Below are 23,847 nucleotides of genomic sequence, written 5' to 3'. Positions count from 1 at the left end.
AAAGATAAGATGATTTAAACCAGTTGGGAAGAGGAGGAAAGAAAGACCAAGGAAGCAAAGGGTATTATAACAGGCAAAACTAAAGAAAAGTTTAATGCTTGATGGTGATGGTGATGGTGATGGTGATGGTGGTGGTGGTGGTGGTGGTGGTGGTGGTGGTGGTGGTGATGATGATGATGATGATGATGATGATGATGATGATTGGGTGGAGTGAAAAGAAGACTCCCTAGAAATTATGCAATGGAATTTTATCCAAGTTTTCCTAGCCATACAAAGAGAGGGAAATGGACAAGTGGAGTGCCAGATTCACCTGTGCAAGGCCTAGTTCTACAAAATAAGATTTAATTGCTTGGAAGTGATCTGGATAATTAACAACAGTGTAACAAAAAGGATAGATAACTTCACACAGTAAAGATGATATGTTGGGTTGCAAACAGGCACATCCAATAATATGTGGGAAATATTACTACAGCATTTACCTCTCCAGGTGCATAGGTAATTCCCTTCTGATTCTTCAGTTTTTTAAATTCAATTTTTGTGTCATTTCTTGATAGAGGAAGGAGGGGGGAAAATATTTTTGAAGCCCAGTGTACAACATTTGGCACAAAATATTTTTCCTCATTTGTGAGTAAGTATTTCTCAAATCCTCTTCATGTGATTTCTGTTTAGTCAGCCTAAAGGTAAGTATTGGCAATTGACCCATTTCTCCCTTAATTTTAAAACATTATTTCTTGTTTGATCTTCTTCTGTAGATGTTCGTGAGCTTTTGGAACAAAAGTCGGCTGCACTGGAAGCAGCCCGTGCTCGACTAGTGGAGCTAGAGACCCATTTGACTAAGAGGGAGCAACTCCTTACTGAGCAAAAACGTATGCTGAAGCAGGTCCAGGAAGAATGTATGAGCCAGCTCTCGGTGAGTTATCATCGTCCTTTGTTCTACATTCAGAAAAATGGAATCTTACTTCACAGACTGAAAGGTCTTACCTAATAGCGTACATGCCATTCGAATGTTCAAGGATTCAAATACCTCATAGTAGAGAGAACTTGTATGTCCATTTGAAGGGTTTATGTGTGATGGCTACAATAAATTTGTCAGACCCTGGCAATAGAGCAGTGAACAAACACTACGAACTACAGGTCCTGTATACAATCACACCGATCGCCCCCCCCCCCCCCCCCCTCTCTCTCTCTCACACACACACACACACACACACACACACACACACACACAGGCTTGGTGTTTAAACTGACAATAACAAAATCTTGCTGTAAAAAAACTAGTTACTTCCATTATTGTGAAACAGTTGAGCCAGTCGCTGAACCAAGGCATTGGACCCTAGTGGAATTTCTACCAAATTTATTTCAAATTTGCAGTGGATCTATACTGAGAATCTCCCATTCAGTGAATAGTCTAGCACTGCTGGGGTAGGGAGAAGACCGGTCGTGTTTATAAGAAGGGCAAATTAGATTAGATGTACTTGTTCTTCCAGTAGATCTGTAGTGAGAAAACACGCCAGAATGGGAAAAAAAAAAAACAGGAGTGCACAATAGAGATTGACATATAAAAAATATCCCATGTGGGATAAGTAAAAAAAGGTAAACATATCTCATTTATAAGGTTATAAATAGCTTATCGCAAAACACACAAATGCTCAATGCAGTAAGATGCTTACGATAATTCTTAGGGTGTTGTAGTCATGAATTATGACGTGGAAAAATCATTTTACAGCACTTATTTACGATACTCACATTACTGCACTGAATTTGTATAGAAGTCAGAGGATACATAATACTTGCATTATTAAATATTATTAGTAACATGTACATATTAGTTAGTCCTTGCTAAGAAATTCATCGGTGGAGTAAGAGTTGACCACAGATATATCATTTAGGCTCCTGTTAAGTTGAACTTTATTAGTAGTTAATTTTTCTTACAGCTGCGCTGGGCTAAAGTGACTAAATCTTTGTGAAGATTTTTCTTATTTCTGGTACTGATTAGATGAACTGAGTTGTTAGCCTGAAAGAGAGATATTGATAATGTCAAATTTTGTTAAAGAATAGAGAGAGTGGGCAGCAATAATTAGTATTTGTAGTTCCCTAAGCAGGTCAGTCCATGATGTTCTAGAATTCATACCATAAATTATTCTTATTACACATTTTTTAACCCACTTGCATGATGAGTTACCCCAAAATGTAATTCCATATGGTAGAAAACTACACTGGCTTTTTTACTTTTGTCACCTATGTCTGATAATATTGGCATTGCAAATAGAGATTTGTTTAGGCTGCTTCAGCAGTTTTGTGATATGCTCCTCCAAGTTGAATGTATCATCGAGATGTGACCGCAAGACTTCAAGAACGTCAGCTTCTTCTGTCTGTCTGTATGTCGGATGCACAGTATTACATACCAGTATCACTAATGCGTTTCTGTTGCCAGACCTTAGGGTTATTCTAAGCAACAATATTATAAAATTTCTGTTGATAGTTTTTAATCAAAGTCCATCATCTCCAGTTCCTCGTTTCCGTATTAGTTCACTAAACCTAATGTTCCTTGTTGCTGTTACAAACATACAACCACCTGGAGGCATCAAATCTATTTTTCTGGTATACTTTCCATATATTGCTGTAACTTTTCTGTATTCCTGGTCTGGGAATCAGTCAGCTCTCTAACATTGTACAAATGCAATTTAATATATGACGCCTTCCCCTTTTTCTGAGCAACCACTTCTGGAGAGTAGTACACAGCTGATATGTCCAGGGCAATTCTGCAAGTCTCCACCCTATAATTCAGGTTGAAAAATAAGCAGCTGAGCTTAATCATCTCAGTGAATGATGCTGCAAATACACATCCGTGTACTTCAAAGTGAGGCTAGCTGTCTAACTCACTTAGGCCAGCTAATCACTTAACAAAAAACTTAAAGCTAACACTCACAATAACTTGGCATGAAACCCTCAACAAGATGATAAATTTCGGCAGCTTTGGTGGAAAACTTGTGCTTCACAAAAAGTCAGGGGTCTGCCTCATGTCTGAAATCATTCATTTATGTAGATGCTATATATTTTGTCTCAACAATGAGGTGTTTACTCTAGACCCAAATTATGTTTCTTCAAATAATGTTCTTTGTCAAATATTCATGAAGTAATTTCATGTAAATCCTCCAAATTGCCTTTCAGAAAGCATAACATACCTTTATCAGAGCAGGTTTTATGACAGTATAACAAGTGTTGCATCAACACTTTATAATGTTGACTCAAGATGAAATGTGTGGTAATAACCATCATCTTATTTTTGTTTTAAAAAGGGCTTCATTACCAGTTTAACGTTGATTTCACCGGCTAACACTGACTCTGTGGCATGGGATTTATTAATCAATTTCATGTAATCTTACTCTGCTGAACATGAAATTAATAATAGTTTTGTTGAATTCCCTCTATTTTTTTAGATAAAGGCAATCCATTTACATTGGAAATTAATTTTTTTTAAAAGAGGAGAATGTTTTTTTGAAACATTTCTTGTTTGAAATCGTTATATAACTTCAAGACAAAGTGCTGTAAATTATACAAAAATAAATAAATAAATAAATAAATGAAAATCAATAAGGACTAAGAAAAAGTTTTATATGGGATTTTCTTCGCTGTTTTTGGTCTTGACAGTCTCTCTGCAAGCTCCAGCAGTAGTCTACCATCATGTGGAGATCCTAATGGCCTTGATGCCTTTCCTCCATAATCTTGATGTCTTGTTGGAACCATTTCCTTGTAATTGCCCAAATTGTCAGGTAATTTATCTAAATGACTTTGCAAAAAATGCAATTTGACCGTGATATTAGCCCCTAATTTTTGGAAATTCTGCAGCTTTTTTCCTATTGCTTCAGAATATTCTTCAGCTTTGTGATTAATAATAATAATAATAATAATAATAATAATAATAATAATAATAATAATAATAATCCCCGTGGAGGCCCGGGAAAAGAATAGGCCTCCGGTATGTTCTGCCAGTCGTAAAAGGTGACGAAAAGAACAAACCACTAATAGGGCTAACCCCCCTTTTAGTGTGATTAGTTGGTTCAGGACACAACTAAAGAAGCCTCGGACAAGCGCCATCATGGTCGGGGATGACACTTGAACCCTATGCCCGCCCACAATGGTAACGACACTGCTAGCCAACTGGAAAATGATTTAAATCCAAGTAGAGGTATTTTGCAGGATATGCTTCCTGCAACCACCCTAGAAGGAAAGCAAAGACAGAGCATGAGATGGTCAGATGAAGTTAATCGACACCTCATGTTCTGTTATTACCAAGCAACAAACCTAGGAACCAACACAACTGGATATAGATCACAAGTATACACAACATTTATTACCAGATACCCAGAATTAAAATTTTTGACAGAACAACGATTAGCTGATCAGATCCGTATAATAATCAAAAATAACAGGGTACGCCAGTCAGAATTAGAAAACATCAAACAACAAGTACAACAAATACTGGAACAAAATAATGTGCAATCAGAAGAAGAAGAAGAAGAAAATGCAGTAATGGACTCTCACATCCCAGAGCAAACAAACAAAGAACAACACGCATCAATTAAATAATCAGAGGAAAACAAAATCTTAAGACAGCCACCAGAACAAGTACAAATAGAACACGAAGTGACACACGTTAGATATAGAAGAAAAATTTCAGCTGACATATATAGAATACAAAGACACAAATACAGACATTAGACCATTCTTGCATAGACCGCCAAATAACCCACAAGTCGAAACAACAATAAAAACTATCAACACAATCGTACACAACAAAATAAATGAAAACACAACTATGGAAGAGTTAAAACTACTGGTTTATATAGGAGCACTCACTACACTAAATATACACACTAGGCAGAGATCAGAACCAACCAACACACAGAAGAAACCCACAAAACCAGCATGGCAACACAGGCTACAGATCAGAATAGAAAAACTGAGAAAAGACATTGGACAGCTAACAGAATTTATGACACATCAAATGTCAGGAAAAAAAAACAAAAAAGGTTAGGTAAAATCTCACAACAAGAAGCAATAGAGCAATTAGATGAAAAGAAGCAGAAATTACAAGCATTGGCCAAACGACTCAGAAGATACAAAAAAAGTGAAAATAGAAGGAAACAAAACCAAACATTCAACACAAACCAAAAGAAATTTTACCAGACAACAGATAACACACACATTAAAATAGACAATCCACCAAACATAACAAACATGGAACACTTCTGGAGCAACATATGGTCAAACCCAGTACAGCATAACAGGCATGCACGGTGGATAGAAGCAGAAACAGGCACATACAAAATGATACCACAAATGCCTGAAGTGATAATTTTGCAACATGAAGTCACCAAAGCAATTAATTCTACTCACAATTGGAAACCCCTGGAAAAGATAAAATATCAAATTTTTGTCTAAAGAAGTTCACCTCAACACATTCACATCTAACTAAATTATTTAACAAGTACATTGCAGACCCATACACATTCCCTGATACACTTACTCAAGGAATAACTTTAATGAAACCTAAAGATCAAGCAGACACAGCAAACTCAGCTAAATACCACCCCATAACATGCCTACCAACAATATACAAAATATTAACTTCAGTCATTACACAGAAATTAATGACACATACAACACAAAACAAAATTATAAATGAACGACAAAAAGGCTGTTGCAAAGGAGCACGAGCATGTAGAGAGCAACTGATAATAGATGCAGTGGTAACATATCAAGCTAAAACTAAACAAAGGTCGCTACACTACGCATACATTGATTACCAAAAAGCTTTTGATAGTGTACCCCACTCATGGTTACTACAGATATTGGAAATATACAAAGTAGATCCTGAATTAATACAGTTCCTAAACATAGTAATGAAAAATTGGAAAACCACACCTAATATTCAAACAAATTCAAATAATATCACTTCACAGCCAATACAGATTAAGCATGGAATACACCAAGGAGACTCATTAAGTCCTTTCTTGTTCTGCCTTGCTCTGAACCCACTATCCAACATGCTAAACAATACAAATTATGGATACAATATTACTGGAACATACCCACACAAAATCACACATTTGCTATACATGGATGATCTAAAACTACTGGCAGCAACAAATCAACAACTCAACCAATTACTAAAGATAACAGAAGTATTCAGCAATGATATAAATACAGCTTTTGGAACAGACAAATGTAAGAAAAATAGCATAGTCAAGGGAAAACACACTAAACAAGAAGATTACATATTGGATAACCACAGCGACTGCATAGAAGTGATGGAAAAAAACAGATGCCTACAAATATCTAGGATACAGACAAAAAATAGGAATAGATAATACAAATATTAAAGAAGGACTAAAAGAAAAATATAGACAAAGACTAACAAAAATACTGAAAACAGAATTGACAGCAAGAAACAAAACAAAAGCTATAAATACTTATGCTATACCAATATTGACCTACTCATTTGGAGTAGTGAAATGGAGTAACACAGACCTAGAAGCACTCAATACACTTACACGATCACAATGCCACAAATATAGAATACATTACATACATTCAGCAACAGAAAGATTCACATTAAGCAGAAAGGAAGGAGGAGGAGGATTTTATCGACATAAAAAACCTACATTATGGCAGGTAGACAATTTAAGAAAATTCTTTCTAGAACGAGCAGAAACTAGCAAAATACACAAAGCAGTCACTCATATAAATACATCGGCTACACCACTGCAATTTCATAACCACTTCTACAACCTTTTAGATCACATAACATCAACAGATACGAAGAAAGTAAATTGGAAAAAGAAAACACTACATGGCAAGCACCCGTATCATCTAACACAGCCACACATCGATCAAGACGCATCCAACACATGACTTAGAAAAGGCAATATATACAGTGAGACGGAAGGATTCATTATTGCAATACAGGATCAAACAATAAACACCAGATATTACAACAAGCATATCACAACAGATAAATGCAGACTTTGCAAACAACAAATAGAAACAGTAGATCACATCACAAGCGGATGTACAATACTAGCAAATACAGAATACCCCAGAAGGCATGACAATGTAGCAAAAATAATACATCAACAGCTTGCCTTACAACATAAACTTATAAAACAACACGTTCCCACATACAAGTATGCACCACAAAATGTACTGGAGAATGATGAATACAAATTATACTGGAACAGAACCATTATAACAGATAAAACACCACCACATAACAAACCTGACATCATACTCACCAATAAAAAGAAGAAATTAACACAACTAATCGAAATATCCATACCCAATACAACAAATATACAAAAGAAAACAGGAGAAAAAATTGAAAAATACATCCAACTGGCTGAGGAAGTCAAGGATATGTGGCATCAGGATAAAGTTGACAGTATACCAAGAGGAAAGGGGCGTCGATCTTAGAGCATGAGATATGATGTCCTTAAGCCATTGACAACACACAACGGTCACGGTAGTACCTGATTCCAGAATAGCTTCAGTAGTTAGGATCTACGAACTGTCCCTTCTTGACCCGGTCCCCAAAACTTAACTCGAAACGATCGTCTATAAAGGCTTCGTACAACGAGAAGAAATGTTACAGTTTATGGAATAATAACAGATACGACCAAACTGTCTTGTCTCTTCTGTTTTATTTAACATAACTTTGTTAACAGTTTCATTTCACATTCACCACTCATTCACCGAAACCCTTTGATTAACAGTTTTTGTTGCTTGACACCAACAGTCAATGATAATGATACAGCTTTTCTCCTTTTTATAAACTGAAACCCGCTCTCCGCGATATAATAAAAAAAAACGGTCTCAGTACCGCATCCCTCGTGAGATGCGAATAGACTTGTCCCAGAATTGACTGCCCTGTAGTTGTACTCAGTTTAATGACCACACTTCATTATCCTCAATTTCTCATAACTGAATGTCCATTTGTTAGTCTGATTGTACACTGTAGCTATTTAAAATTTGCCCCTATATTTTTCACAACGCACAATTAGCACTTCTTTACTTGGTTCCCCCTCCCTCCAAGAGTAAACGATAAAAAAAAAGACTTCGTATCATCGGCTTAGTCGATATAAAGCAAAACACCTTAATATGCCCAATTTTACCTCTTCTTATAGGATTGGCTACCTTACTCATTAATTTACTACATATTATTTCCAATAACACTAAACAGGTGTCGCCGTTATATTTTAATGGTATTCAAAAGCATGTTACGATTATTATGACCGACCAAATCGTAACAAATCGTGCGGCTTGCGTTTTTAATGATAACTTTACGCTATTCAAGTTCTGTTACAGCTATCTTGACTAGTAATGTTACACCGCAACTAACAGTTCATGAACAATGTACTCTTTTTCCCATCTTCATGTTCATTCTTGGCAGCCAGTTTTTCCTGCTCCAATGTTCATTTTTCGCACAACTGTCCCACAGACACAAAAAAAGTGCAGGGATATTTAGTATATCCACTTTGCTAACCCCAAAAAAAATTCATGAGTTTTAAATCTACACATGCTGACCACTGATGTTGATAAAATGAAATTGTCTCTAAAAAAGTTTAACATTTTCATATTCTTCCCTAAGAGTAGTTGAATAAGGTTTTGGGATCAAAACTAATTATTTCTGTTATGCAGTAACAAGCATTTAAAATTTTGTTTTACCTATCTAGGAAAAGTTGCCAGTCTTTTGATTGGTATATTGGAAGCCCCCATCAAATTTTAAAACCCATAAATATCCCTAAAATATACAGTCTCATTCATCTTGTTAAAATATGGAACAATGACACACTCTAGAGTTCAGTAGGACGTTATTGATACAGCAGGCTGAACACAATGGTTTTCTTTTAGTCATGGCACAAGAAGCTCAGCTGGTTTCTTAGGTGTATTTAAATCTCGAATCGAGTCGTTTAGCTCGCTCTGAGAAAAACCTTGCAGTGTTGGACTGCATTCTTCGAATTCACTTTCACTGTTGTTTTTACTCTGCCTGCCTTTACATTTTAACATCAGCACAGTGATCATCAGATAAGGAAGTAAACACCGGTATTGGCAAATTTCCACTATGCAATATTGGTGGCTTAGCAGATTGTACGTTTGCGTAAATCCAAGAGCACTTTTTGTATCAATTCATATCTTCTACATTCACACCACAAAAGTAGCAGTCATTGAGGCAGTTTCTTGGTTCTGTCCATGTCATCAGCATTCCCAGTGGAAGCACTTTTTCATCCTCTATGACTTCAATGTCAAATTGACTCTACGCAAGTCTTACAAACTTTGTGTTGGGACCAACATTTTATCTTGTTGGCCAAATTGTTTTCCAAAATATGCCCAATAGCTTTGTTTTACAAAATCATTTATATTCTGTCGCTTTACTTGACAATATTTGCCACATATGTAGCAGAAATGGTGGGGGTTACTAACACAGTTCTTCCGTCAATAACTCATATTTTTTGTAACAAAAACGCCCAAACAGGACAGTTGCATGAAGTAACAGACACAGTATCATGATTTTAGAAAAACTGTAATGAAAGAGTAACACAAGAAGCTTACCTGCACAAAATGATGATGACTGAATGGCAAACAACAAAAGCTCACCTGTGAAATGGCTGATGGTCATGGTGCTCCCTGTGAGAAGCAGAGATAGTAAATGTAGTTTTCTGAATACACGTGAGGTGCCATCTGTCTGATTTCTTCATAGTTACTGAGACAAAGGAACTAGGTCATATTGAGTACAGCTACCTTACTTAAAAAAAGGCACATTAATGAAGATAGATCAGTAAAAAAAACTCATATTTTTTATAGAACAATTTATCATGAGAACCAGAGTGTATACAAACAAAATAATTCATAGGCTAAGTACTTCATCATTGTATATATCTAAATAGATGCTGTAAAATTATGCCTCAGAAAACTTTTTTTTGTTCCCCTGTGGTGTATTACCAGAACCTGCGGAATTCACTTCCATTTTGTCAAGTTATTTGCTTGGGATGTATCATATCCTCTCAAGGAAAACTGGGTGACGCATATGTCCAACTGACTTAACTGACTTGTGGTGCTGTTGTTTCTTGATACATTGTTATTTCATTAATTTCCTTGCTCTGACTGCATAACTTCTTGTGTGGGTCTTTATAATGTACAGAAATGACATATCTTTGAAGCACATTAGCAGTTGGTTGATATTCACATAACTACCATTCAGTCATTTCATTTTCCATGGCATGTTGTCCAGTCATTCTATGACCATTTTGAACAGCAATGCTCAGATCATTTTTTAAGTGAGTTGTCGGACTGAGAAGTTATTAACAAGGAGTATTTACAATTACTGGACTAGGCATGCCTTCGTTCTGTAGTACTGATTTTTCTTACTAAAAATCATCTTGCGATCTAGTTACTGTCTTCTTTTGTCCACTTACAGTTCCTTCTACATGTTATTGTTGTTGTTGTTGTTGTTGTTGTGGTCTTCAGTCCTGAGACTGGTTTGATGCAGCTCTCCATGCTACTGTATCCTGTGCAAGCTTCTTCATCTCCCAGTACCTACTGCAACCTACATCCTTCTGAATCTGCTTAGTGTATTCATCTCTTGGTCTCCCTCTACGATTTTTACCCTCCATGCTGCCCTCCAGTACTAAATTTGTGATCCCTTGATGCCTCAGAACAAGTCCTACCAACCGATTCCTTCGTCTGCTCAAGTTGTGCCACAAACTTCTCTTCCCCCCAATCCTATTCAATACTTCCTCATTGGTTATGTGATCTACCCATCTAATCTTCAGTATTCTTCTGTAGCACCACATTTCGAAAGCTTCTATTCTCTTCTTGTCCAAACTAGTTATCGTACATGTTTCACTGCCATACATGGCTACACTCCAAAGAAATACTTTCAGAAATGATTTCCTGACACTTAAATCTATACTCGATGTTAACAAATTTCTCTTCTTCAGAAATGCTTTTCTTGCCGTTGCCAGTCTATATTTTATATCCTCTCTACTTCGACCATCATCAGTTATTTTGCTCCCCAAATAGCAAAACTCCTTTACTACTTTGAGTGTCTCATTTCCTAATCTAATTCCCTCAGCATCACCCGACTCAATTAGACTACATTCCATTATCCTCGTTTCGCTTTTGTTGATGTTCATCTTATATCCTCCTTTCAAGACATTGTCCATTCCTTTCAACTGCTCTTCCAAGTCTTTTGCTGTCTCTGACAGAATTACAATATCGCCAGCGAACCTCAAAGTTTTTATTTCTCCTCCATGGATTTTAATACCTACTATGAATTATTCTTTTGTTTCCTTTACTGCTTACTCAATATACAGATTGAATAACATCGGGGAGAGACTGCAACCCTGTCTCACTCGCTTCCCAACCATTGCTTCCCTTTCATGTCCCTCGACTCTTATAACTGCCATCTGGTTTCTGTACAAATTGTAAATAGCCTTTCGCTCCCTGTATTTTACCCCTGCCACCTTTAGAATTTGAAAGAGAGTATTGCAGTCAACTTTGTCAAAAGCTTTCTCTAAATCTACAAATGCTAGAAACGTAGGTTTGCCTTTCTTTAATCTTCCTTCTAAGATAAGTCATAAGGTCAGTATTTCCTCACTTGTTCCAACATTTCTACGGAATCCAAACTGATCTTCCCCGAGGTCGGCTTCTACCAGTTTTTTCATTCGTCTGTAAATAATTCGCGTTAGTATTTTGCAGCTGTGACTTATTAAACGTATAGTTCGGTAATTTTCACGTGTGTCAACACCTGCTTTCTTTGAGATTGGAATTATTATATTCTTCTTGAAGTCTGAGGGTATTTTGCCTGTCTCACACATTTTGCTGACCAGATGGTAGTGTTTTGTCAGGACTGGCTCTCCCAAGGCCATCAGTAGTTCTAATGGAATGTTGTATACTCCCGGGGCCTTTTTTCGACTCAGGTCTTTCAGTGCTCTGTCAAACTCTTCACGCAGTATCGTATCTCCCATTTCATCTTCATCTACATCCTCTTCCATTTCCATAATATTGTCCTCAAGTACATCGCCCTTGTATAGACCCTCTGCTTCCCCTTCTTTGCTTAGAACTGGGTTGCCATCTGAGCTCTTGATGTTCATACAAGTGGTTCTCTTATCTCCAAAGGTCTCTCTAATTTTCCTGTAAGCAGTATCTATCTTATCCCTAGTGAGATAAGCCTCTACATCCTTACATTTGTCCTCTAGCCATCCCTGCTTAGCCATTTTGCACTTTTTGTCGATCTCATTTTCGAGACGTTTGTATTCCTTTTTGCCTGCTACATTTACTGCATTTTTATATTTTCTCCTTTCATCAATTAAATTCGATATTTCTTCTGTTACCCAAGGATTTCTAGCAGCCCTCGTCTTTTTACCTACTTGATCCTCTGCTGCCTTCACTACTTCATCCCTCAAAGCTACCCATTCATCTTCTACTGTATTTCTTTCCCCCATTCCTGTAAATTGTTCCCTTATGCCCTCTCTGAAACTCTGTTCAACCTCTGGTTCTTTCAGTTTACCCAGGTCCCATCTCCTTAAATTCCCACCTTCTACATAGTCAATCAAATTTCCCTCCATGGCTTTTCACTCAGTCATATTCCTTCCTTGTACTAGACAGTTGCATTGCAAACAGATTTTCTTATGTAAATATTTCATCACATTTTCGTTGCAACATCACAGTTTCCTCAAAGGTGCTGCTGGTATATTAGAAGATCCAACATTATTCAAAATTATGTCAAATATATCATTGTAACCCAGACATACTTTGGAATATTACAGGGCAGATGATCATGGCTGTACCTGTTTCCACAATGGTACAGTTCTCCCTTTCATTTTCAAACATTTTGCTGTGGAATGTAGCTCATTATTATAAGTTTAATTATGTCTTCTTTATTAAAAAATTCTCTGAGCTCTTTCACTCTCTCCACCTTTTGCACTCTAAAGGTGTCGATTTCTTCAGACCCGAGACCACATCATATGATAACATTTCAATTGAATTGGTTTCACTAGCTGAGATATGTACGAGAAAAACACAGATTAAAAATCTTAGGTGTCTTAATAAATTTCAATAGTATGTAGAATATGCTGCATTGGGTCACTACTCGGACGTTACTGTTTCTCATTTTATATTTTCTGATCACTCTGCCCAGCAGTTCTACACCTCCCATGTTACTGTTACATAATTTTACAACACATGGTTGAGAAACCTGAATGTAAGCACCATCTTTCTTAGACTGTCTTCTGAAATTCCCAATTGGAAAAATACCTTGGTTTGTGGATGCTAGATATATGGCCCTATTGTCAAACCAGTTTGTTGTTGCAACTTTTTCATCCTTTCTCACTATGCAGTCATCACTTCCCCGACTCTCTCACTTTATATTATTATGAACTTCCAAAATTTGGTTATCTTGTTCCCCATGATTGTAGCAGTAGCCATGATTTTCGTTTCTGACAGTAATGTCTCTAATAATGGAAGTAAAATATGTAGCCATATAAAGGCAAATGTTTTCTGATAGTGAATCAGCTAATCTCAGAATAACTTTTCCTCCTTTATCAAGCTTTGCTGTGCAGAAACCACCTCTGATTTTATATCCATTCCTGCACCCTCATACAGGAAAAAAATCTAGAAACAAACCAATGAGAGTGGCGGCAAGAAAGTTCTTGCTTTGTTTTTCCATGAGCATTGTTTCATTTTAACATGCACATGAAATGGTAGTATGTGCTCATCAACTGAAATACCAGTTGGTCGTATATGTTCCAGACAAGCTTTCCTAATTCTTTCTTACATTAGTCAAACTTTCCAAAATGTGGCACTTCCTTTCTTCTCATTTGAAACAGCATTTCCATCAGCAGTTTTAAGATTGCTTCTCAGATTTTTAAATGTTACCCTAGATATATTGTCAGAAATTAGTGGATATCATGTAGTATGTTCTCAAGGCACGCTCAGCCTTGGGAAACCTAGAAGTGCTGTAGTTATGCTGGCACCCTAGTATTTCCTCATTTCTTCTGGAGTGGTCTTCAGAGTGTATCGGTTCTGCCTGCTTTATTTATTTAGTTTGATTGTTTGTTGTCTTCAGTGTCGACGTACTGCATTGCTACACTGGCTGAAAAACGGGTTGTAGATTCGAACTCTGACTACTGTAAATAATGGAGCCAATAGGTGCATAGTTGCTTTTCACAGTACTTAAATTTCACTCTTCACAATCCCCTAATAATACACAGTTATAAGGCCTGTGCACTACTGTTTAACTTTCAATGAGCTTCATTAATAGTGTGCAGGCAGACCTCCACATACTGCTACAATAGTTTCTTGTTGAACCTCTATGAGTAGTAAATACCTAACCACAGAGTTCACATTTCTTGAAGAATAGAAGGGTACGTATGGAGCAGACACTGTCATTGTTTTTAAACATGGCCTAATTGTGTGACTCTTATTTCACAATTAAATTGAAGCATTGTTGTTGTTCTAACCAACACAGGTTTCTCGTCTGAAACTCGGCCATGGACTGACTGTCTCATGATCAAAATTCAGGCCCTCATATATCATCACAATAATAGGTACCAAAACTACACATTGTTCGAAGTTTAATTTCCAGAAATTACAATTAAAACTTACTTCATTAAATTAACTGAATACATCGAAAAATTTGTTCCTTTTAACAATTTCTTCTGCTACAAGAGTTAGGCCGAATTACTTGTTTAAATCATAAAATTAACAAATATGAGCACACAAACAATACTTTTGACAAAACTGTTAATTACTTTGGAATTAATTAAGGGCAGGCTTTGCTAAAATGTTTCAGACTAGAGACAAATAGATACTTAAAGATTACTAGTATTTCCTCTTCCAAATGTTTATAATTATTACAGAATTCATATTTGTTTATATGTCAACTATAGAATTTAAGTTACGAAACAATTACTGATGTCACCCTATAACAAAAGATACCAACTAGGAATATTCCAAATAAATTAGAAAATCAATTAAATCCCTAAAACTAAGCATGATATTAGATCTGGTGTTATATTCTTTGAAACTGAGGGCCAATCTTTCTCTTTTATGAAAATGCAGATTCTATTCACATATGTTAATGATAATCAGTTAACAGTGAAAAAATGAATTTTAAGGTGGCAAAACAAGAAGGTAAGTAAAAATATCCCAGCTTGCTTCGATGCATCACCCCCTCATTGCATTGACCAGATAGATATTGCAAATGGCTAACTGGGCAATTCAATGATCACAAGTGAGCCAGAAATTGGGCTTAAAATCTACGCAAAAAATATTACATATTTAAAAAAAAACAAACACACACACACACACACACACACACACACACACACACAAAATTTCGGCTTTCGCAACCAGCGGTTGCTTTGTCAGGATAGAAGGAAGGAAAAGGAAAGATGAAAGGATGTGGGTTTTAAGGGAGAGGGTAAAGAGTCATTCCAATCCTGGGAGCGGAAAGACTTACCTTAGGTGAGCGAGCGAGCAAGTGTACACCTGTCCTTTTTTCCCCATATGGTAAGTCTTTCCACTCCCGGGATTGGAATGACTCCTTACCCTCTCCCTTAAAACCCACATCCTTTCGTCTTTCCCTCTCCTTCCCTCTTACCTGAAGAAGCAACCGTTGGTTGCGAAAGCTAGAATTTTGTGTGTATGTTATTGTGTCTATCGACCTGCCAGCGCTTTTGTTGGTAAGTCACATCATCTTTGTTTATATATATAAATTTTATCCTTATACTAACTGGCCATATAAAAGTCCCCATACAGAATATTTACATTCAGTGTATTGAAAGATTACACAAAATATCCACAAGTTATACTTGTAAGAAAAAATTGTGTATCTTCATCAGAAGTGGTCTTTTTTGGGAAAGCAAAGATTACATTATCATTTGGTACAAGTCCTCTCTTGCTAAACAAAATAAATTCTCATGGATAGCAAAAAGAAAAAAAACTAAATTACACTGTGCATTGCAGTTCATGTTCAGATAAAAAAATTTCACTTGCTCAGTGTTTAGTATTTTTCACAATCACTTTCACACTTTTAATGCGCTGTAACACACTTTCTCAGCAATCTGTCCACGCCTTCAACAGGTCCAAGTGGCAGTTAGCATGGAAATGCAGTGCAATCAGTTCCCTTGGAGGTGGTTCTCCTCTGCCACAGTACATGGAAGAAAGTGAGACAAAATACCCTACTTTAGTCCACTTACTTTTACTTCTAGATTAAGTCTAAAAAAATGTTTCACTAATGGCAAATGATAGTCATTACATCATACGTAGATACAGCACGTAGTTCTCATAACATTACAATAATTAGCACTAAAATTGACTATAGTACAAAAGGTCATGACTACAAAAAATTTTAAAATCAAGTGCAGTTTACACTACCAAAACATTACTCTGAGTCATAACTGTCTCAAATTAGTTAAACTTGAAAGATTTGTGTCTTCTTTCCATTTGCAAAATAGCAAAAACTCAAGATGTGCAGTAGCATAGATTTACTAATCTTTACATTATGAAAAAAGAATAGTCACCATCACATAACTTAATTACTATTCAGATCAAGATTAAGGGGATGGAAGTTGCACCAAATCATTGCCCTATTTCTCCACTCAACTGTGAGCACTGCTCTCATTCAAACAGAAAATTAAATGCTCACAAACTCACAAAATGTTACCAAATAGTTGACCTGTCAGAATATTCTCATCAGTCTAGCATCACAGTTATCAGTTAATCAGCAAGCTTATTGTTCATTTCAGTCTTACCACTTTAAGCTCCTAATTCCTCAGAACACAAACAGAAGGTTTCAGGTAAGCTATAGATCTCATGATGCAGCGTTATATGACTTGTAAGTAACTGCTCATTTCCTACTGCTATTTCTTACATTGTTACCTACTGGAGTGCATTCTCAAAATATCCATATTGCAGAGACAGGCTCCCTAACCATTTAAGACCCTAACATTATTCATTATTTCATTATTGCTCAAACAGTCCAAGGATGTGCTGCCCGTTCGTAGTGTCCAACGAGCACAATTGTTGCCATCGTCAGGTATGCTGACAAACTCAGCGGGCGGGTGGCCATCTTAAACAGGTCGGTGTGCGTTTTCTTCCTGTATACCCCGTGGGCCAGGGTACCATCCGCACTTCTTTTGACCATGACATCCCAGCAATATATGGTATGTTTCTGTAACCTTCCTGGCCTCTTATCTTCATTTGTTATTGTTCTTACGCATCTAGCCCCTTCCCTGTTCCCATTCCAGCACTACGTAGCCCTCTATTCCACCAACGTACCCAGTCTTTTTACTTTTCTCCTTCCCTGCTACCCCCCATCTCCCCTCCACCCCGTCTAACCTCCTGACTGCACCTAGCTGTTCTACTGTCCACCTCATCCCTGCACGCTCCCAATAGTACTTTACAGTCCCTATTCCTCCTCTCCCCCCTCCTCTGCCCCTCACCCCAGCCTCCTGCTTACCCCTCCTCACCCCCTCCCCCACCCCCAGTCACCTCTCCCACAATGCTCTGCTGCTCACAGTCTGGCTGCAGCTGCCAGAGACTGTGGTCGTGTGTGTGTGTGTGTGTGTGTGTGGGGGGGGGGGGGGGGGTGTTTGTTTGTTTGTTTGTTTGTTTGTTTGTTTGTTTGGTTGGTTGGTTGGTTGGTCTATTTTTGACAAAGGCCTATTTGGCCGAAAGCTAACTTTCTGATGGTCTTTTTCTTGCGCCATTCTGAGATACAGCATCTTGCTATATGGTTAGTAGCAACTGTCCTTTTCATTATATTGTTACCTTCTGTCCAATTTCTTTCATACTACCAGTGCCGAATTAAATGATATTACCTTTCTTAAAGTTTTGTCAGATATATTTGTTGTCAGAACAATTGTGGCATCGCTGTCAATGGTAAGGAACATGAATGGAAATGTATTTATTGAGGAAACTGGAAGAGAATGCAGTGTAGGAGACGATGTATTTGACCTGTTCCAGAGTACTGTTCCAGTATTAGAGGTTCTTGTTAAATTATGGCGATAGCAAACAATGAAGAAATTAAGATATGTTGCGTAAATAACTGGTTATTAGTACAACTCGTATGAAAGTGCAATAGAGATGCTCAGGTAATCTTAACTGGAAACTATAGTTAGAAAGGCAATATTACCATATTTACCCAAGTATATGGCCATCCTGATTATTTGAGGACTCTCCCTTTCTTTTTCCTCAAGAGGCTTCTCGAGAAAAATTTAATGTAGTCCAATTAATCAGTATTACAAACTGTTTTTTTGCCTAAAAGTTAACCTTATACCTATTATAAATTTATGCCTTTTATTGATAGTCTAAATTTTGCTTATATAAGAAGAAATAAAATAAATGAAAAGAAATCATTTGCTCTAATTTGCAGACCATTTTCCTTTCTACATTTTTGACATACAAACCCCATCATATGCGGTATCGCTATTTTTAATCATGATCATCCCAATAGCACAGCTGTGAAATTTGTATCTTCGTTGACATAAATATTTGGGTGTTTCTTCCAAATGTGTTGAGATTTGTGAGATTGTGGTTACTGCGAAACCTGAGATCACAGCTATTTTTAGCCAAATGCATATCACATTTCACTTCTATACTGATGTGAGAATGTTACAATGTCTCTTGCTTCCAAACATACTGTGTCTCCGCCACTCCCTCATTGGTTGCATAGAACCAGCCGCTGATATATACACATCAGCAGTCCATGCGTGTAACAGTGAGTGGCAACAAAATTATAGCAATAAACACATACATATGCCACTGGCCCGTATCAAGACTTTTCACAGTCTCCTGCAGAAAAGAGTACTCTTGTCGAGTATTTGTCAAGTTTTAAAATAAATTCACTTCCGACTACAAATTGATTCAGGCAAACTGTGGTTTAAACATTGTAGGTATACCTGAAAAGCCAAAGTACATGGTATGGATTCCCATGTTTGGCAACATGTCTTAATATGCCGCCTGCTCACTACTCAACTCCCCGCACTCATATAGTTTTCATCCAAGCTGGTATCACTGTTCTCCCTCCAACCCATCGATAATGCTGTTCTTGAGCAACTGTGAAACATAGACCACAACATCTTCTAGTCTGCAAGTCATATGTAACAGCAAATAATACAAAAATAAAAGATCAGAACCATTATTCAGCCCAGTTCTCAAACTTTGCTTGTCCCGCCATCTACTGACATCTGTTAGTACAATCTCCATGACGTGTACTGCTGCTGTAATTTATTCTTGTGACAATAATTACAGTTTAATATTTAGACAATTATTTCTGTATGAATTTTCCTCCTCGTTTCATCTGAATGTCGTCATGTTCTAAAGCTGATTAAAAGCTTGCACAGTGTGTATACGACCCGGGACAACCGGAAGATCCGGGAAAAACCCGGGAATTTTTTCATCCGGGAGAAAACCGGGGAATTTTTTAGAATTCCGGGAATTTTTCGTTGTTTTTGTTTTCAGTTAAATTTTTGTAATTTTGACTGGTAAGAACCGATACTCCAACAAAGGATATTACTGTATACCGCTACTACAGATGATACTGCATCAATAAAACATGAACGAGAGAAAAAACAAAAATAAAATGTAAATTGCAAAGCAAATGCACCATATACAGCAACAAAACACAGTGCTTATACAAGCGTCTACCAACAGCAAAACTTGTCAAAGGCTTTAGGAAGACTGTGCGATGCTTCGTAACAACAAATTGCCTCTGATGAGCATGGTGTCACAACTGCTTACATTAAGTTCGTTTTAGCAGTTACAAGTGGGATCAAGTGCATGCACAGTTGAGTAGTACCTTGTCCCGCTTCTGGCTACAGAAATGTGGCTGTTGGCTGTGTAAGCAGTTGCAGCAAGCAGCTAGAAGCTATCGGGAAAAATTTTACTGGGGCGCCCAAGTTGCCAGATTCATGCACGCACAGCAGGTCCAGATCTGGGGGGAGGGGGGGGGGGGGGGGTTCATATTCTTGAGGGAGAAAAAAATCTTGTTTCACAAAGCGACTAACATCCAGTGCGATTATTCATATGACTTTGAAACGCATCCCTTTTGGTTTTTGAACACAGTCTAAGTTGATTTCTGAATGAATCGTAAGTTGATTTGTGAATGTGTGCGATGTGTACGATGTCTCTGTCAGGGGAATCCTTGTCACATGTAGAAACAAAGTTTCCTACAGACAAAAGCGGCTATATGAGCTGACCAGGGTAAAGCCGAACGGCTGAATGCCAATCGCTGTCTGGTTGATTGGGTTTGCGAATGATGAGTGTTCTTATAATTATTAGCGAAATCCATAGATTCAGACAACAGGAGTGGAAATTAACGAATAACAGGTAATAAAGATTACATATTACCTTCTCAGTGTATCGAAGAAAATAAAATTTTGACGGAAAATTTTTGTCTAGATCCCTATACTAGTATGGGCCAGTTGCATAGTCACCGGCCAACAGCCGCTTTAAGTTCTATTCTGGAAGAAGCGCGGAAAACGCGTTGTACAAACATGTAACTACGCCTAACCGGAAAATAATCCCACGATAACTAAACCGGTGATTCTAGCAGAGTTAGTGAAGTTAACCTGTGAATAAACTTTGACATTGGCAGGAATGGTTACAGAATTAGTAATAACAAGACTGTTCGTTAGAATGAGGAAGGAGAAGAAACGGGGTCATCACACACATTACAGAATAATATGACGATTCCAAGTTTGTATAAAAATTTCGAATTACCACTTTTCGATCTCGTGCTTGAGAAACTGGAGTGTACGAATGACGTGTGAAACTATCCCCTAACATAAAGCTTTTTGCTTGTAGTAGGCCTAACAGGCATTTGATATTGGTACTTTGTGAATTATATTCTGACGTCACAAAAAAGACCATTTGTGCCAAAACAGTCTCGTTTATTTCGTGCGTGTTACAATTGTTGCAGTGTTAGAAAGGCTTAGTTTGTTTTATCTAGCAGATAGTGACAAAATAGATGTAATCAGATCTGGAAACCACACCAGTCTTGGGCCCTATTTGTATTAACAGCTTTTTCAGTATTAGACAGCGACATTTCGATTTTTCATGTAGCAAAACGTTTGACGAACTTTCACAGCAAGGAAAGCATGCCATATAAAGCTGTACCAAGATTAGAGAGAAAAAAAATCTAGGGGTTAAGGATTGTGTAATGTCTTGCTTGTCTGACATCTTTACTGGCTCTATGTATCCTATATTTAATTTTATGTCACACAAAGTAGCAAGTTGTTAGCTGATAGGGAATAAAGAGTGCATATTTTCTGAAGAGTTGTGTTACAAAATATACACGTTTCAGTTCCACATAGCGAAATACACTGATGTGCGATAGAAGAATGCTGTGAGGAGGCGAGGCACCAGACTTTTCAGAAAGCTGTGCGCTACAAAATGAACATATTTGTGTACGTCCCATCTCAAACGCTCGAGGGAGTGCGGTGTATTGCCCCGGTTCGGAAATATCGTAGACCTGGGGCTGATGTGCAGAGGAGTCAGAGTTACAGTGGGGAAGTGGGTATTCTCCACCTGACCCATGTTTACATTTAGTGATTTTGCTCTTCGTTTATTGCTCTCTCGTCAAATGAAAACAAAACAGATTTGTGTGGCCAGGAGCTATCAAGTGAATTAAAATACATTCACATAATTATGGAAGGCTAATGTTGTTAGTTGCAGATTTTATTTTATTTCCACCTTCTTGACAGTCAAGCAGTAATTGCCTTGCAGAACAATGAAGTTATTTTTGTCGGTTTGCTAAAAAAAAATTCTTTTATTAATCTTTTCCGCTGAGGCAGACAATATATTTTAAACGAAGTGTTTAACTCCACACACTGTTCGCTGCATTTCATGTGCGCGTTTTCAACTTCTAGCACGTATGACATTATGCCATAATAAACAACCAAATATGAGATAACATAGTATTGGTACTCCAAGAAAATTTACATCCCGGAAACCACATAGATAAGCTTAATATAATGTTTTACACGTACGAACATATGGGCTCCCTACAGCACCGTAGCTGCGCAAGCGCGGTGTCGCCTGTCATCTGGCACACTCTGGCAACTGCAGAAACGAACCTGTTTGTCAACAGGTCGCGGGAAAATACTCCGAATAGTGGTTTGAATAGCATTACTATCGAAGCAAATTTCCTTTTACGCAAGTTGAACTATGTGCGAGAATGTACGATGAATTTCTTAAATCACAGAGCATTTGACTCTCATTAAAAAATCAACTCTGATGGTGAGCCATTTAGATGAATTTTGAGCCCAGAAGATCAGACATTTATGTTGTTATTAAAAATTTTACTGGCACAAGTGTGATATATCGTAAATTATAATATATGCATAAATGACCAACATTATATGTGAAACCTTAGCTTCTCTTGCAGCTTATTAATCTTATAGACCAATATTATATCTGAAAGCTTTTCGTTTCATGTAGCAATACTGTGTGTATTAATTTAAACCATTAACTTTTTCTCTTTGTGTTCACGCTACTTAACAGTGATAGTGCTATTGGCTGACCAGGTCATGTGTCCTAAGTTCTGAATACCCACTGTCATCGGCTGTCGAGATCACGTAACATGAGCTATGACTGGCTTACAAAAATGCATCGCAAACTCGATTTCAATGCTTCGGAAAGTAAGATGCGGTGTTTGGTGGAATTCGAATTTATACTTTCGGAATACATGTTGCTGCACATCAAAGATCTTTCTGAAAAATGTTTTTTTCCCCGTGTTTAGTTTTCTAAAGCGCCGGGAAATTCTACACCCATGTGTAAAACCATAATCACTCAAAGGACTGATAAGTTATACAGTTTCGATAGAAAAAATACTCTCAGTTAACAGGGAAAAAGTATGTTTTCACCTGGGAGAAAGTGTATTTTTAACCGGGAAATGTGGGAGAAATCCAGAATTTTTTTTTTTTTTTTTTTCCTTGTCCACATATACACCCTGTTGCAACATATTACCTGGTATTCTAATATGGGAGCAGCGACTGAATTTCTCATTTGCAGCCCACTTACTGTCATTACTGTCTCCCATATTCAAGTAAAATATTGATCTGGTTTCAGAATCGGGTAATGTTTTTTGAATATTTGAATGTGGTATCCATAGATGTATTAGAACTTTTATTGCAAATCAGTGCAGATACAACAAGAGTTTGTAAGATGATAGAATTTAGTGCTGTTTTCTGTATTTCACAAAATTGTCAAATTTTGAGCAGAGCAATAGATTGTTGTGATGGCTGGTTCATAGTTTGTCATGTATCCCTTACACGAGAGCCATGTGCGTCAGACGTCACATTATTGTCCGAGCAGTGTCGATACTGTATCAAGCTTTTCAGCATACTGAGAAATCTTGGGCCTGTTTGGACGTGAGTATGGTTTATTCAGCCTTGCTCTTCCGAATTGTTCAAAATAAATCTGCACTTAACCTCAGTAGCCAAAGCTTCATCTCTAAATGGAAGATGGCCCCTATAATTGTAAGACTACCCCTGTATACTCTACTAATTAATGTAAAAATGTTAACCTTAGCAGCATTAGTTTAATATTTGATTATAAGACAGCCCTGTATTTTTTAAAATGACGAATTTGGCGAAAAACCTCATCTTACAATTGGGTAGAATTGGTACTCTTGCATAAATTTAAATAATTGGTTATCCAAGTAGACATTTTAATGATTCTGTGCCTCTGTTGTCTATCTTGTGTTAGTATATTGAGCATAACTTAAGAAAGAGTAGTGTGTGTACACAGACATTTTCATATAATTACATACACACATTG

At 37.2% G+C, this 23,847-nt stretch overlaps 1 protein-coding gene across 7 annotated transcripts in view; it reads left to right on the top strand.

The window, feature by feature from the left end:
- Nucleotides 1–23,847, top strand: part of LOC126266808 (hamartin) — a 295,524-nt gene that overhangs the window by 252,445 nt on the left and 19,232 nt on the right. For all 7 annotated transcript variants that reach the window (XM_049971361.1, XM_049971357.1, XM_049971360.1 and 4 more), the window contains one exon: nucleotides 753–910. In XM_049971361.1, the coding sequence (XP_049827318.1) occupies nucleotides 753–910 (158 nt within the window). The remainder of the gene's footprint in view (nucleotides 1–752; nucleotides 911–23,847) is intronic.

Source organism: Schistocerca gregaria, chromosome 4 (genome assembly GCF_023897955.1).
Source record: "Schistocerca gregaria isolate iqSchGreg1 chromosome 4, iqSchGreg1.2, whole genome shotgun sequence".
NCBI lineage: Eukaryota > Metazoa > Arthropoda > Insecta > Orthoptera > Acrididae > Schistocerca > Schistocerca gregaria.
The sequence above is the reverse complement of the archived record's forward strand: the minus strand, read 5'-3'. Positions and strand labels throughout refer to the sequence as shown.